General features: G+C 37.4%; 1 protein-coding gene across 3 annotated transcripts in view; it reads right to left on the bottom strand.

Moving 5' to 3' along the window:
• The window catches only part of LOC121862284 (transcription factor Sp9-like), a 62,085-nt gene that overhangs the window by 4,890 nt on the left and 39,407 nt on the right, over positions 1 to 17,788 (bottom strand). For 2 of the 3 annotated variants that reach the window (XM_042360415.1, XM_042360413.1), the window contains 3 exons: positions 17,093 to 17,258; positions 8,664 to 9,010; positions 4,818 to 4,964 (listed from right to left, as the gene is read on the bottom strand). In XM_042360415.1, the coding sequence (XP_042216349.1) occupies positions 4,818 to 4,964; positions 8,664 to 9,010; positions 17,093 to 17,258 (660 nt within the window). The remainder of the gene's footprint in view (positions 1 to 4,817; positions 4,965 to 8,663; positions 9,011 to 17,092; positions 17,259 to 17,788) is intronic. The other variant, XM_042360414.1, reaches the window with a different exon arrangement.

Genomic DNA, 17,788 nt, shown 5'->3' with positions numbered 1-17,788 from the left:
AGTACAGATGATGCAGTGTAGAAGTTAAATAGGTAAACTCCACTACAGTGTCTATCAATACTGTACTAGTTACCCTCTACAGTACACATTTTCAACCACAGACCTTCAACATTAACTTGACCTGTCACAAGAAACATTGATGATGTATATAAACTCTACCTAATGATGTTTACTCGTACGGATGTAAAATTTCATCAAAATATATATACTGTACTGTAGCAATATTTAAGTATTATTTTGTCCATTTACCTTCAGCATTGACCTTGACCTCTGATACAGACACGAGTCTGGTGGGTAGTCCTTGTTAAGTGATGACACAAATCAGTTTTGTTTAAAATATCTATGTTGATACAGTTATGCTGCAATTTTGGGGGAAATATGACCTTCAGCTGTGTCCTTGACCTCTGATGCAGACATGAATTTGGTACAGTACTCTGTACTCTGCTTAGTGATGGAACAAGTTCATGTGATGTTTCATAATCCTGTTGTTATCATTATATAAATACAGGAGTTTCACTCTGGACAAGCTTCTGACTTCTGACCTTCCTTTAACTATGAATTATGACTTAAAAGACCTGATTATGGTTTTCTTTCAACAAGCTTCTGTTGAAGAGGACTTATCAATACAGTACAATCAACCCTCACTTTACGCGGTCCCACATTCCGCGTTTCCACGTTTACGCGGTGCCCTGCCGGAACCCAGGATGCTCACATTCCGCGGTGCATGTACCCCTATACGCGGAGAGCGGCTGGCGAGCCGTGCCATTTTTGGATCCAAACCTCCCGCCATCCGCCATGTTGTGTAAGCGGCGCGAACATGGTGCGCACAAGGTCGCCCAGTCATCAAAACATTACCAGTTCTTCACCCGCCACCCACCACAGCCGGCCCAAGTCAGTGATAGTGATAATTATGGTGAGGATATGGACTTTGGGGGGTTTGACAAAGAGGCCCTGCAAGCCTCTGTGGTGGATAGTAATACAATTGATACAAGTGATACAGGTGAGGGCCAATAATCTGCCCTCTGCCTCAGAACCAACCGCCCATCCCCGTGTGCCCAGCCATCTTTTCTATTAATGTAAGTGTTAAAAAACCTAATATTATTGATATTTCTCTTAATTATTAATTGTGTGTGCATACCATCATAAAGTTAAGATAATATTTTTACTACAACATAGTTGTGTGTCGTCAAAAAGTGGAGTTTGGGGGTCGGCCCGGTCTCTATTTCAATTAATCCCATATGTTATGTTATTCACTTTACGCGTTTCTCACTTTCCGCGGTACCCTGTGGGTTACATTAACCGCGTAAAGTGAGGGTTGACTGTACTGTATCAGTGAAATTTTGTGGAAGAATTTATTTTACTCAAAAACAAGACAACAGTGTGAAAAATATGTCCTTTTTTATCCTTATACTATTCAGTTACAGCAGCAATGTAACAAAAAATTTTATTTTTTTTATATACCCATTTTAGGTACCACCAAACATATAAGAAGTTTCATTGGAACCATTTAACCAAACTTTACTCTGATACCGTACACGGATGTTACATGTAGTCTGAAGAAAATCTATAAAGCAAATGCATTTGCAAATGCTGATGCCCACCTACAGGTATTTGTGTAATGGGAAATGAATCCAAAGTGTATGTACCGTATGTACTAAATGTGATTATCTTAGGCTGAACACTTAAGACAATATTAAGCACTTGAAACATTTACAGGAAAATTTTAACCAACAGCAATGCCAATACCAATGCTGGGTTGACAGCATAAGCTCCCCTGTTCTTTGATTCGACAGAACACATTTTTTCAGCTGGCATGCATCATGTAGTAAAAAAATAAATAAATAAATAAATAAATAAATAAATAATAATAACAATAATAATCTGCACCCCTGGGTCTGGTGGCCTTTGCAACAATTCAAAATTGAGGCAGGGTTACCAACATAAGCCATAATTCAAGTGTTTTTCAGAATTCTTTCTCTGGTGTGTCATACAGTGAACCCTCGAATATTTGGACCCTGTAAATCCAGATTTCGGAAGATTCGGACAAAAAATTTGTGGGTTCTGGGTTAAGAAGCATTCCCAAAACAGGGTGAAGGTAGTTTTAGGCTTAAAGTTTTTATCTTATAAAATGTCACAGACTAAACTTAGCAGAATATAACTTACACTGCTGGAATCCTTTTAAGATAGTGATTAATTTGAGTATGGACATCACATAGTTTGCACAAGAGATAAATTTTTTAGTCCTTTAGTGTAGTACATTTGAGTACAAAGTGAGTACAGTACAATAATATGTTGCTCAAAATTATGGCTTTTTCACAGGAAAAAGTCTGTATAACTATTGCTAACCCCAGTGGTCAGGATAATATGTACCTGTACAGTACTGTATTTTTGGTGTTTTTTATAAAATTATTTATCGTTTTTATATATTTAGTACATTCACCGGAATCGGACAATCGGCTTTTTCGGACAGGTGGTTCCCCCTTTTAGTCCATATCTTCGAGGGTTTACTGTAATGTATAACACCGTAAAGATGAAGAAATTTTTTTTTATTCTATATGGAGACGTGATAAAACTACCTTAGTGAAAGGTAAAGAATGGAAAACAACTCTCATTGTGATACAGGTTATGTAAATCACATTAAAATTGAGACAGTAGACTGAAATTTCCAGTGATCATGAATGAAATGTTCACAGATAATTACTGTTGAAAATGACTATGGCTGCAACATCAATAATTAGACAAGTGGATCCATAAGGACACAGACCACAATAGTTCAAGTGTCCTACCATGATATATTACACCATGATAAATTACACGAAAGCGCTTGGGAACTTCGTGTTTTCTTCTTTCCTTGTGGTTATCAGCATATACCTAGATCACGCGCACCTACAGTGATTTACTTGTGTATATATATATATATATATATATATATATATATATATATATATATATATATATATACTACGAACACCTCGGTTAACGTAATTTCGATTAACGAACTGCCTTCCATAAGGATCTTCAATTCGGTTAACAAAAAATTCGCTTAACGAACTTCTTACGAACCGACCTCAACATGTTTTCGCTTGCACTGACCGGGCAACCAGCTTTAGTATCAGTCCGCCAATACATTAATCGGTTCTAGGGCTTAAATTCCTTACTATTTTTGTAAATATCAAGAAGTTTATACTATTCAATAATTTTAAAAGTTTAATATTCAATTTTTTAGTCATTTTAACAATTATTGAACAAAATTGAAGGTAAAGTGACTAGTTTAATGCGCGGCATCCAGCCTCTTAACACAGCAAACAGGCGTCAGTCTCTCTCTGTTTTCACTGGAGGTAACATCTTGCTTGAGACTCTCTTCAACTAAATGCTTTTTTTCTGTGTTTCCAAGCAAATTATTGGTCATTTTGAAATATATTTTATATATTGACAATATATAATGCAGTGCAGCATTGATTTAAAGAAAATAATCTTGAATTAAACCAGAGAGCTAAAATTTTATGGGTGAAATGGCACCATGGGGTGACTTCTCTTCCACCCCAATGCCTTCTCTTCTTCCTTCTCCTCCACCCCCATTCTAAATCCCATCATCATCATCATCATCCAGGAGCCTTCTACATACACACCTCAAAGTAAGTGAACTTTTCTACCATTTTTGTTGAATTTAGGAAATTTTCGGTGAGCTGGAACCATATACCCATTGAAACACACACGCACCTTCTATTGATATACTTATATATATATATATATATATATATATATATATATATATATATATATATATATATATATATATATATATATATATATATATATATATATATATATATATATATATATATATATATATATATATATATATGGTGATTCAGCAAAAAGTACATTAAATTGGAGGATGAAATCCTTGGATAATTCTAAACCACAATGTTTTTTTTTCTTCATGAAAACTTAAAAAAATAATGAACTTCACAATTACCAATATATAGGTACATAATAATCAAGGCAAAATAGGTCCCCTAAAGTTTACTATAAAACAAAAAATAAGACAAACATCTTTGGTGCAGTTTTTGGCAAATAGCTTTTTCTTTTTTTCTTTGCAAGGTATGGTTATAAAATATGATTACAGTACAGTACTTCTACTTTTGGGGGGGGGGGGGCTATTTTACCATAAACATAAGATTCTTTTTTAAGTTTAAGATGGTGCTGAGGTTGGACAAATGTAAAAATGTAATAAATAAGCTTATGGTGAAATATCACCCAGAAAATTAATAATCAATAGAAGTCTAGTTTTGGGAGAACCCTTTTGGATCTTTAGTTTTGACCCACTCAATTTTTGTCCTGGCAATGTCTCCATGGTAGACTAGACCCAGTGGTCTGGTGCATATCTACAGACTGATAAGTAAAGGTTTATGCCTTGGTAAGTTCAACAAATATATTCCTTTCAAGTGAAGAGCACAGGCTTGAATGGGATTACTGGAACAGTGCAAGTAATTTTTTTTATAAAATGTATAAATAATTTACAGTAGTAATATTAACTGTAAATGTAAACACAAAATGTACTGCCATGAAATATATGTAATTTGTATTACAAAATAAAATCTTAATAAGAAAGGATAATAGGGTAATTCATCGATACATGGAGACTTCTTGGCACTGAAATAATGACAACTCGTGGATACAACAGACACTATCATAAAAACAAACAAAAACAAACATGACTTGTCAAATGGGAACAAGCACAAAAAGAAACCATTTTTTGATAACTTACCCCAAAACCCCATTAAGCATAAGAAAAAACTGCAATATCCACTTACATTTGAGAAAACATTCCAAGTACTCACCATCCCCTTCTGTTTTGTATGGGTTTTAACATGCTTTGAGAGATGGTCAGAACGCATAAAACGCTTCTGGCACTCTGGGCAGTGAAACCGCTTCTCCCCTGTGTGTGTGCGCTTATGACGCTGTAAGATAAAAGAGACTTTTTAATCCTTTAACAAGTGTCTCTAATCTTTAAAACATTTTTCAACTAGTCAAATGCTGATAGACAAATACAGTATACATTACATAGTACCTACTGTATACTGGTAATATTTTAACACTGATGACTTAACAAAGAAAAATATAATTGAACTTTCATACGCCCTGTTTTTACTTTAAGAACAAATATTGAAAGAAGAAAAAGAAAGGAAATAAATCAATGTAGGTGCGCGTGAATTACACAAAAGCTTGACAGATTTGACCAAATTGTTAGAACACAGTCATTAATATAGTACAACCCCCATTCAGGCATTTTTTTTTCCAGAATGCAACATCTAGCTTTGTACCTGCATATGTATATGCCTTGCATTAACTCGCCAGGCCAACATAAAGGCAATTAAAACATCTAATAATTACTAAAATACGTTATATTAGGAGGACACGTCACTACCTGGCATTTAATTGCAATTCTCAAAACCCCCTCCCACACCTGCATCACTGCTGCCATCTCTTGCCCCAGAGCGAGCAGTAAACAAATGTCAACTCTCGAGAGGTGGAGATGGGTGTGTTGTCGACGTCGCATTTTTTAGAAAAAAAAATTATTATTATTATTTTTCTTTACTTGGAATCCCTACCATGTTGACACTGAACAGCCAAAATATATGCAGCCTAGTAAAATATCAAATTACATGTACAGTCGAGTCGCATCTTATGCGCATTTAACTGATGCGCATTCAACTTTACTCAGGGGGGGAAAAAACGACACAGTGAGTGTTGGAGCATATGCCTGGGGGAGATACTTCCACTCGCTCCTCTCTCGGCCTCAGCTGCCGCGTGTACTAAGCAGGGGAGGGGGTTTGGGTGTGTTCCTCTGTAAGAATTGCTAACGGTCGGTCGGCAGTGTGCGCACTGTCTTGTATAATTTAAAAATTTTTATGCTTTCATTAATTTTCCTAAATATTCTCTGTTGAAATCAAGTTGACAATCAGTGGCAAAGAAGATAAACTAAACTTACATCAGAGGTGGTTGTGTGGTGTGCATTTAAAGTGAAATAGGCCTCACCAGCTGAGTCACCAGATACACTATTGACAAACTGCCCACTGCTTCCACACTTAAGATTACCTCCTACACAGAATACACACCCATGCTCTTCATATTTCTTATTTTATAGTTTTATATTTTCTTTATCGCTAAGTTACATTAGAGTGTTGCAATGATTTTTCACAACTTTTTTAGTTTCATTATATGTAACAATGACAACATGCATTACCATCTCCCGCATGTCAGCCAGTTGACTCCTGGCACGGCTCTCAGAAAAACAGACTTCTTTAACAATTACTCTAATCTATATAAACAATGTGGCTTAGAAATAAAGAAAATATAATATAAAACTATAATACAGTGATATCCCAGTTAACCGGAACAATTGGTGCAGAGCACTTCCGGGGATGAGAGATTTCCGGCTAACCAGACAACTTTTTCAAACACAGAAAAGTCCCCCCCATCCCCGGAAATATTTCTGGTTACTGGAAAAACTTTCCGAGTGTCTAAACTATGCATCTTGCACAGACAAACACTAGCCCACATCCTCATAATGTTTCTGTGTGCTGGGGAGTTTTCCAAGAGTCTAAACTAAAAATCTATATATGGTCGTGAATGAAGCTGTGTGTTAGAGCAATGACTGGTATTTTTCACTCTCTTGGAGCTGTGGGGGATTAGCGGGTCTCATGTAACTGACCTGACCTGACACAATGTCAGGTGGAGGTAGGGTGGGGTATTGGTGGTCTCATATAACTGACCTGATACAATGTCAAGTCACCCACTGTTGGGTGGGGGAATAGTAGGTCTCAGGACCCGAAGATGTCTTGAATAAACATGAAAGCTAAAATACAGTATTTTTTATACTTACACTTATCATATTGTATCCCTTCAACATTATGTTACATAAGATTTTAAAATGTGGAGTGAGAAAGCTGAAAGTTGTGGGTGATTAGAGAGTTGGAGTGGAAAGGAGTGATAGCATGCACCAGTGTTACCAAGAGCTAAGCTCCTCAACAGCTGATGTGTGTCTTGGCATATCACCTCACCACCTGACTCCTGAACAAACTCTTCATCAACTTCTTCAAATCCTACATTGTGCTTGACAAGCTCAAAACACACACACACACACACGGGAATTAAGACAACAAGCACCCATCTCTCTAATCACCCACACCTTTTTGCTTTCTCACTCCATATTTTAAAATGTTATGTAATGTAATGTAGAAGGGATACAGCTTTGCTCATTTATCTCTCTAAAATACTTTAGGTTTTGTGTTTATTCAAGACATCTTCAGGTCATGAGACCCACTAATCCCCTACCCAAGAAAGGATGACCTGACATTCCACCAGAAAGTCAGTAATATGAGACCACTAATCCCCTACCTTACCTCCACCTGACATTGAGTCAGGTCTGGTCCCTCCCCAAAATACTTGAGCTTTCATCTTTATCCAAGACATTTTCAGAATATGCTCTCGATTTTCGACCTCGGAAAATTTGTTCCCAAAGCCGAATTCTTTTTTAAATTCCGGCTTTGGGAATGCTTTTCTGAGCTAATTTCAATTCCGGCTATCGGAGAGTTCCGGGTTTGAGGGATTCCGGCTGATGGAGATATTACTGTATATGAAAAATGAAGAGCATAGGTGTGTATGTATGAGAAGTGAATGTGTGTGTGTAGGTGGTAGGCTATAACTTTGTCTCTGACTCACCAGCCTAGCCACCATGTTTATTGTTGCTTTTAATGAAACTACAGTATAAAGTTGTGAAAAAATCATTCCAATACTGTACTCTAATGTGGCTTAGAAATATGGAAAATATAATATAAAACTATAAATAAGAAAAATAAAGAGCAATGTGGATGTAAATGGGTTAGGAGGCAGTGGGTTACTAGGCTTTAAATGCAATACACCCACCACAGTGGCCACCACACATCTGTGAGTTGGCTGAGCTGGGTAACTGCCTGAACTGTGTTGCAAGCTGGATGCATGGGAGGAATGCACGTGGAAGAACTTATTCTTTGTACAAAAAATAATATACACTGATCCAGTAAAGGTGAGGAATATTAAAAAAATAAATAAATAAATAAATAAAAAATAAATAAAAAAATTGCATTGCCATTTACCAGGAGACGGTGAGAGAGCAGAGCAGTGAGTGAGGAAATGCCAGCTTTAGCTCACTCCCTTCCACCCTCAGTGCCTGCTTCTACACACATAATGATTAACCCTTAAAGGTTTGACATCGTCCCAGAGCACCCGATGTAGTAGGGGTCTGTTGTCTTCAATCTAGCGCTTAATTTTTTTAAATTTCCCACGTCAGTAGATGACTATTATTGTGGCAATAGCTCATCCCCGCTCACTCACACTTCTCCTTGACTGCATCTTAAGCAAATAATCAGTATAACAGTTGTCACCATGAAGGAAAGCACGCATCTACCTCTCTGGATACCCATTTATAACTCCAGCTCCCAAGCCCTGCCAACAAATGGGAAAGAAATAGGCAAAAGGCAGGCAAGGGAAGACTGTGGGAAAACAAAACAGAGAGGGCAATAATGGTGAAGGAGAAAAATTAAACTTGCTACTGGGTGGAAACAAAACCAGGGGGAGTTTTTTTTGGATCACAAGAACCAAACACTAGTATAACATACCTGTAGTTCATCAGAACGTGTGAACCTCTTATTGCAGAAAAGCCAAGAGCACCTGAATGGCCGTTCTCCAGAATGCCATCTTAAATGAGCTCTTAAGTGTGATGTTTTGCCATACATCTTATTGCAACCAGGAATATGACATATATGCACTTTCTTCTTGTTGTCTCCCCCTCGGTCTCCTTCTTTACAGTTTGGACACGTGCATGCCACACGACGTAGCCTAGTCTTAACTGTTTCACTGGTGGGTGAATGTTCTGGCTGTGGGATAACCTGGGCCTGGTTTACTTGACCTCCTGTTGACACAACCCACTTGGTTCCATCTCCTTCACCCTGAAACCCACTGGCACCTAGAAAATAGTAAAATGATTACTGTAAATTCTTTTCTGTGATTTATTTATCTAAAATCTTTAAATTTGTGTCATATTTACTGCTACTAATATTTCAATTTCCACTTACAAACACAGGTAACATCTAAACATAAAGTGATGAACAACAATGTCAATAGGAATTATTCATTACTCAGTCGCATACATCCTAACCTAGTTATCAGCAACTTAGCAATTCAAGGTTAAGTTAGGTTAGGTAAGTTTCTACAGGAAGGAAGAAAGAAAGAAGACAAACAAGTAAAAAAGGGGCACTGGTGGATACTTTTGCATAAGTCAGAGCACATACAGCCTGTACCAGTAAATACTTTTTTGACACTGCTTTTGGAATACACAACAAACCAGTGGAGAAACTGAGAAACTGTGTCAACATTAAACTGTTCCTGGCTGTCCTGATTTTTTTTTCTAAATTAATTATTGTACAAAAGAATTCAAGTACACAACAATCGAATGGCTTAGAAAGTTATAGATGTGGAGTGTGGTCAGTGGCAGAAAAATTGGGGAATGATCCTTAGACCTAATTCTATGATTGAGAGAAGAGCAAGATGGTTCACAATTATGGCTACAGTGGAGTCATGATAATTCACAAAAAAAACAGGTATACCTCGAAACTCGACACCCCCAATAACCGTCGATTCGCATAAACGACGATTACATATAGCGGAAATACTGTACCATCGAGTTTCGTTGATACCCCGAAGTTCCGACAATCAGAGAGGAGCAGCAGAGCCGTTTTGAATTTGGCGGGTGGTGGCATGGAGCAAATTCTTGCCACAAGAGGGCTCTGCCCCTGACTCATTCACACCTAAATGCACTTGTTTACACTTAACCATGTGTCTCCAACTTTGCGTTTTGTTGTTATTTCCGACTTTGTGTTATGCAATAATACCCAAACACCCCAGTGATAGTTTCTCTTGTGCTGCCCCTCTTAAGGGTACCTTAATGTGATGTCATAAGGCATAATAAGAGTGATGGACCAGCAAAGATTGATAGACTTGAACTTGCCACCCGAGACAGTCTACCCTCCTCAACACAGGTAAATAAGAGTCTCAATTTATGCTTTACATTTCTTATTTAAGGCTTATGCTTCCTTTATGTATCTGCTTTACACCTGTATTTTCTTACTTGACAGTGTGCACAACAGATATATATCAAGGGTAGAAGAGAGTTTTTGGGTGGTGGCCGGTCCCTAACCTCATGAATTTGGTATATTCTTACGGGATTAATTCCTCCGATAACCGTTGATTCACTAACCAAAGACTTTACAGGGTCCCTATATACTGTACATCAGTTATCGGGAATGCCTGTACAAATTCATGTTTATAAATTCACAGGTACCCTGTACCTCTATTACTATTCTTTTTTTTTTTGGTCAAATGTTCATAGTTTGCAGCCAAGCTGTGGCTATCACAGTATTTATTTACACAAGAAATCATTAAGAGTTGTAGAAATATCATTTCAGTGCTTTAATGTGACTTAAAAATACAAAAAAAACAATAATTTTTACCCATCAAAATCACTCATAACTCATTGTTTTGCTGTTACAAAATATTTCTTAAAATTTTTATAATAAAGTATCTGGTAAAATTTCAAATCTGTGAAGTATTTCAAAACACTGCCATATACATTATACTGTACTGTAAACACCTGTATACAGGGTGCATCATAAATTTCTTATTCGGTAATATTTCTGATTATGAGAGACATTTATGAATACTGTACAGGTATATATGATGCACATATCACCAAGTGGCCATGGGATGCATCTGCCCGCCTCACTGTAAACAAGTACAGTCAACCCTCGCTTTACGCGGTCCCACATTCCGCGTTTACGCGGTACCCTGCCAAAACCGGAATGCTCACATTCCGCGGTGCGTGTACCCCTTTACTGATAATTATAGTTAGGATATGGACTTATATGGACTTTGAGGGGCTTGACAAAGAGGCCCTGCAAGCCTCTGTGGTGGATAGTGATACAATTGATACAAGTGATACAGGTGAGGGCCAATAATCTGCCCTCTGCCTCGGAACCAACCCCCCATCCCCGTGTGCCCAGCCATCTTTTCTACTAATGTAAGTGTTATAAAACCTAATATTATTGATATTTCTCTTAATTATTAATTGTGTGTGCATACCATTATAAAAATAAGAAGTTATTTTTACTACAACGTAGGTATTGTGTCTGAAAAAGTGGAGTTTGGGGGTCGGCCCGGTCTCTATTTCAATTAATCCCATATGTTATGTTGTTCACTTTACGCGGGCCGCCGTGGGTTCAATTGACCGCGTAAAGTGAGGGTTCACTGTAAGTAAATTTCTAAGTACAGATGATGCAGTGTAGAAGTTAAATAGGTAAACTTCACTACAGTGTCTATCAATACTGTACTAGTTACCCTCTACAGTACACATTTTCAACCACAGACCTTCAACATTAACTTGACCTGTCACAAGAAACATTGATGATGTATATAAACTCTACCTAATGATGTTTACTCGTACTATTTTCTTTAATTATATACTTGTTTTGCGAAAAAGGGAGGCTACCATTATACCTGGTAGGTGAAGCTGACCAAACTCCGAATCCATGACGTGACTTCTGTTCATAATTTATATCCTAAATTTACCACTGTCGGTAGTTTCAAGAATTAACGCAATTTACTGAATATTCTTTGTAAAAAAATTAATTTTAAATGAATTATTTATAGGAGATAAGTATTATGATCAGTATATATACAGATATGCATTACTGACCACCTCCGAACACAAGGACGGCTAAAAATAGCCAGAGGCGGTCACAGTCAAGGTCACTTTCCCTTTCTTGTCACTGGCAAATGGGGTGATGATAGCAGCTGTGTTTATTACCGGGGTATATTGTTCTTTTACGGTATGTTAGACAGATTTATAATACATTTTTATTATTTTAATATACCGGTAATCTTCATTTTAATCCAGCTTCCCAAACGTAAGTTTCAGTATAAAATAATTAGTGGTAGGACCTTGTGAGTGGTTTACCATGTTTCCATCACCACTCTTGACACGCTAAACCGCAATATTTAAAAGGTAAGAATTTTATATCTGGTGCTTAAGACGACCCCCTAACTTTGGGCAGATTTTTTAATGGTTCAAATTCCGTCTTATAGGCCGAGATATACGGTATTGTAGTTTTTTATATATTATGTACGATACAGTATTTAGTGTTTATTAAAGCAGTTTTGGAAGAGTGGAAGCATATTTTTTTTTACCTTTGGAATTTAACCACCATAATTATTTTCATTTAAATCAATTAAAATATAATTTGTGATTTGATGATTCACAATGTTTTCTGGTAACTATCCTACAAATTATCACAACTTTACTGCACTGCTAGTCTGCATGACTGGGCTATCTATCATCATGGTCACAAGCCTCTGCAGTAGTGTATGCTACTGACAAAGCTGCAACTTAAAGCATATCTGGATCCATTACTTAGAAAAGGGGCATTGGATGGTGAGCCAAGGCAATTGCCACAATAAAACCATTGCTATTTCTGCCTATTGTAGCTACCCATTACAGAAAACAAGACCTACAGACAATTCTCCCCAAACTAGCATCTTGTCCCTAAAACTGGTCAACTCCTTGCCACACCATTATATATCTAATATCAGAGTACATTACTCAATTATGCAGCATAACTCAATCTAAAGGGTGGATGAGAAGTCCTTATACCCCTTAACCTTTTTGTGGGGGCAATGGGATTGATTAAATATCTGCTTAACTTAATTCTATTAATGAAATGAAGTGTATCATCAATTATTAAAAGCATATAATGTTAATAACCTCACTTATTGTTATCATCAATTATTAAAAGCATATAATGTTAATAACCTCATTTATTGTTATCATCAATTATTAAAAGCATATAATGTTAATAACCTCACTTATTGTTATCATCAATTATTAAAAGCATATAATGTTAATAACCTCACTTATTGTTCTGTCTTCATGAGGAATAACAGAGCAACACTGCCACTTCTCCTTCAGTTGTGTATAGGCCAAGTGAAGTTAAATAGAGGAAAATTTGCTTATTTCTTATTATCAAGACACAGGTCACAATATTTGATGATATAGGTAAACCTCGATTTACAATCTCTTTAATTATGATATTTCGCTTCAACGATGGTGATGTTTTAAGGCCACCTCCCTATTTATGACAAAAAAAAACTCACATTAACGATGACCATCGTCCGGCCAAACTTGCTGGTGCATGGAATACCATCTGTAGATGATACGTAATTGTGTAGCAGAGTCTCCAACTCGCCACCCAGTAGCACTCAAAGCAGGTGAGGCTGAGCTGTGAGCTATGTTATTATTCAATATACAGGGTATAGGTAATTTCGGATAGATATACAGGTGCTCCCCATCTTACGACGGGGTTAGGGACCCAAATTTAAAAAAATAAATAAAAATAAAAAAATAAAAAAAATTTTTTAAATAAATAAATAAATAAATAAAAAATGTACAATGAAATACAGTACAGTAAAAGTAATAAATAATGAGGAATGGATACAGTGTGACTGAGCACTTACCTTTAATATAGTCAGCTGAATGCACACGGGGCCCCCATAATTTTCTATTTACAGGATACATGGAGACTATATTAATTGGATGAAGCAGAGGAGGAGACAGGGCTGGGTGGGTCATCAATGTCACTATCTTCAGACAGGTTTATGTACTGTGGAAACTTGCTGGTTGAAGGTATTGGATCATCTTGAGGGAGTGAAGAGGCAGCACTGGTGGGGTGTGAGGAGACAGCACTGGGGGACTTCTTAAAATAGATGTCCAATTTAGACTGCACAGTTTGTTTTTCTTTTCATTATAAATTTCTCTGTAGCAAGCAAGTGCATCTTGGATCATTCTGTCAACTTTGGCATAACGCTCATAATTTTGATCCATGCCATCAAACATTTGCATTCCTTTATTAATTGTAGCAAATGCCTCTGCCATTTGTTTCACTTAAAACTTTTTGGGGGGGTGCAGGTTCTTCTTCTACATTATGTCTCTCTTCTTCCTCTGCAATTTTCTGTGCATCTAGTTCAATAAGATCCTTGTTACTGAGCTCTTCTGCTACACTTTCAACCAACTGTCCAACATCTTCATTATCAATTTCTAACTCCAGCTGTTTACCTAACTCCACTATCTTGTTACTGTACTAATATCCGAAATAACTTCATTTTCATTAAATCCTCTAAAACTGTTCACATATCTTTTCAGGATTTTCTTCCATATTCCATTCATGCAATGTTTTGTAACCTGATCCCATGCTGCACTAATGTTCTTTATACATGACAAAACGTTGTACTCCTTCCAAAACTCTCTGAGCGTTTTCTCACCTTCAGTAGCAGCAACAGCCTGAGCGAAGGTCGTGCGTAAATAATACGCTTTAAAGGCAGCAATAGCACCTTGATCCATGGGTTGGATGATAGAGGTAGTGTTAGGTGGAATGTACACTACCTTAACATCAGGGTGCATGTCGTCCAGGTGTGGTGGGTGTCCCGGAGCATTATCCAAAATCAGCAAAATCTTGAATGGAATCCGTTGTTGCAGACAATACTCCTTGGCTCGTGGAATGAAACAAGTCATGAACCAATCCTCAAACAGTGCTAAGGTCATCCAGGCTTTCTTATTACTGCGATAAAACACTGGCAGTGTGTGCTTGCTGACATGTTTAAAAGCCCTGGGGTTCTCTGAATGATAGATCATGAAGGGCTTTAGCTTGAAACCAGCAACATTCCCCCCCAACAGAAGTGTAATTCTGTCCTTGAATGCCTTGAATCCTGGCATTGTTTTCGCCTCTTTGTGGATGTATGTCCGCTCAGGCATGCGCTTCCACAATAATCCAGTCTCATCCACATTGAATATTTGCTCAGGCAAATAATTCCCTTCCACAATCACTTCATCTAACTCCTCCTTAAAAGCTTCGGCAGCACCAACATCGGCACTAGCTGCCTCTCCACTCACCTTAACATTGTGTAGACTGTAGCATTTTTTAAATCTATCAAACCACCCATGACTTCCTGCAAAGGTTTGATCACATTCATCTCCTGCCTGCTCCTTCAGGCTTTGGAACAGGATTCTTGCTTTAGCCTGTATGGTTAGAAGGCTTAAGGGTACACACTTCTGTATCTGGTCTTCTATCCATATCACCAATAATTTGTCCATATCGTGAATAGGGCCTTGTCTTTTCTTTGATATTATAGTTCCCTTTATAGGTGTTGTTCCTTTCACTACATCACGAATACGTTCCTTGTCCTTCAGAATAGTGGATATGGTCGAGTGTGAGAAACCTAGGTCACATGAGATTGTTGCTACAGTTTTTCCATTCTCATGCTGCGTTATTATCTTCATTTTCATCTCAAAAGTAATTGCCCGTCTCCTTTTCTTTGGAGCACCAGCAGCACTCTCACTTTTACGCTTTTCAGTCATTATAAAGTCAATTAAATACGATAATAACGAAAGTTCACAGCGCGATCAGTATAGGATACGATAGCTAAACACCAACTAAGCGCTCCAGAGTGAGTGTACCCACGTGGCGACCCAAGCCCGCCACGCTCTCGCCCGGGACAGAAACGTTTCGGTATAGAAAATGCGCGCATCATTTGAAAACATTTTTGGTCACGACTGCCGCAGTCGTATGTCCCGACGGTCGTAAAGTCAAAGCAGGTCGTAAGTACCGATGGACTTAAGTCCAAGCAGTCGTAAGTAGGGGAGCACCTGTACGTAATTTTCTTCTTCTTTTTTTGTACTCCGTTACATGCACACACAATTGTTCATACAAAATGTGCAAAAAAATAAAAAGCAAAAAATAAATAATTATCATAAGATCAAAAACATAATGGGAATACACATTTCTTACATGCACTGGAGTTAGCCCTCAGAGAGGGAAAGGGGAGAGGAGTGGTTGATTTCTCAGCTGTTCTCTGTCTTGTGTCCCATGAAACGATTGTCAAATGGCAATGCAGTATTTTTTCTTTTATTTATTTATTTATTTATTTATTTATTTATTCTTTACATTTACTGTGACTGTGAAGTACTTCACTCTGTTTTTGTGACAAGTGCCTCTGCTCTGTTTTTGTGACTGTGAAGTGAGCAGTGTAACTTTAAGAATGTCGAGCAAGTTGTTGCTGAAGGCTCCTGCAACGGGGAAGGCCAAGACACCCAGGAAAACCATGTCTCTGGAGGTGAAGCTTAACATTGTGAAGTGGCCAGGCTTGTTCTTAATGATGTGGTGAGTGTTGTTTAATTGTTTTCTATTTATTTTATTAGTGTAGGATTTTTTTTTTCGGTGATACATGTGTGTGTGTCGGACTGGCTGGGAACGTATCCCATTCAACCCCATGTTATAATGAACTCGATTTACAATATTTCAATTTGTGATGGTTTTCAGGAACTTAACCCATTGTAAATCTAGGTTCATCTGTACATCATATTCCTATACTGTACTGTATTAGCTATTACCGTGGAAGGGCTGCTTGACTCATACACTCGTACGATTACCAGAATTAACACTTACTTATGAAAAAGACCGCCCTTGGAGTCATGGATTCCTGTGACAACTTAGTTATCAGCATAAAATTTCAATATTTTCTCAAGAAAATTCTTTAAGTCATACAATGTTGTGATTCTTTACTCATACTAGTCACACTTCGTTCATTGACCATTCTTGGTCCAATTTTCATAATATTTCCACATTTTCTCTTATACTTAGTACACTGAGTATTATCACTTTCTGGGTTTGTTTCAAGGCATTGTGAAGACAAAATCAATATCAAACAAAGAGTATACAGGACGCTTAGCAGGAACCAAACCTAACGCTTAATCTAGTGTTGGTCGTAGGTCAAACGTCAGTAACATATTGGTGGGAATTGAGGATGTTGCAATGACCATTAATCCAGATTGAAAGAGTAATTATAGTCTGGGAACAATTAATGGTACTAAAATATAGCATTTTACAACAGGGGTAAAAAAAAATCTATACCAAAAAAATCCAAGGATTCACAAGGTATTCCTTACTGATTATTTGTGCTCCTCCAGGTAAAATTTGCGTGGGTAAAGCAGTCGTGACTGGCTGTGTAGTGGATGTTGGGACAGCATTCAAAGCAGAGAGAGAGATGGGTTGTGAGGATCCTGTTATAGAAGATGTGAGGGTCTGTAAGGTTGATGGAGATACCACCTGTACCTGTTAAAGGAAGGATAACAAAACTAACAATGGCATAACCCAATTCAAGCAAGATTATAATGGTTGATAATCTCATTTTGTGGAATAAATTCATTATTAAACATCAATGCTAACACCAACTTCACAGACAGTTTAAATGTAATTACAATTAAATAAGTTTCATTATCATTGGAGAGAAGTTTATAATCAATGGCACATCCACGATTTCTCAAAGGAGGGGGGGGGAGCACACTCACAAAGCTAGCTTATAGCAGGGCACTCGATGAGTAAGACAAATGCCGAATAATGCTTAAATTTTTCACTTAAACCTGTATAGTGCTACTGGAATAGTGTATATCAAATTTCACGCTTCAAATATTTTCTTAAATTTAAAAGCCAATGTGAAAATAAATACAGTACATTAATATATGTCTTGTGCTTCCTTCACACCACCACCAACCACCTCCCCCAAGCAGCGGCAGATTAAGACTCGCTGTATGAAGACTTTGGGGGCCATCCATCTTGGTTACTAATGTCATAAAAAAAATATA

Source organism: Homarus americanus, unplaced genomic scaffold (genome assembly GCF_018991925.1).
Source record: "Homarus americanus isolate GMGI-L3 unplaced genomic scaffold, GMGI_Hamer_2.0 scaffold31037, whole genome shotgun sequence".
Lineage (NCBI taxonomy): Eukaryota > Metazoa > Arthropoda > Malacostraca > Decapoda > Nephropidae > Homarus > Homarus americanus.
Note: the sequence above shows the minus strand (reverse complement) of the source record. Positions and strands in the feature narration are given on the sequence as shown.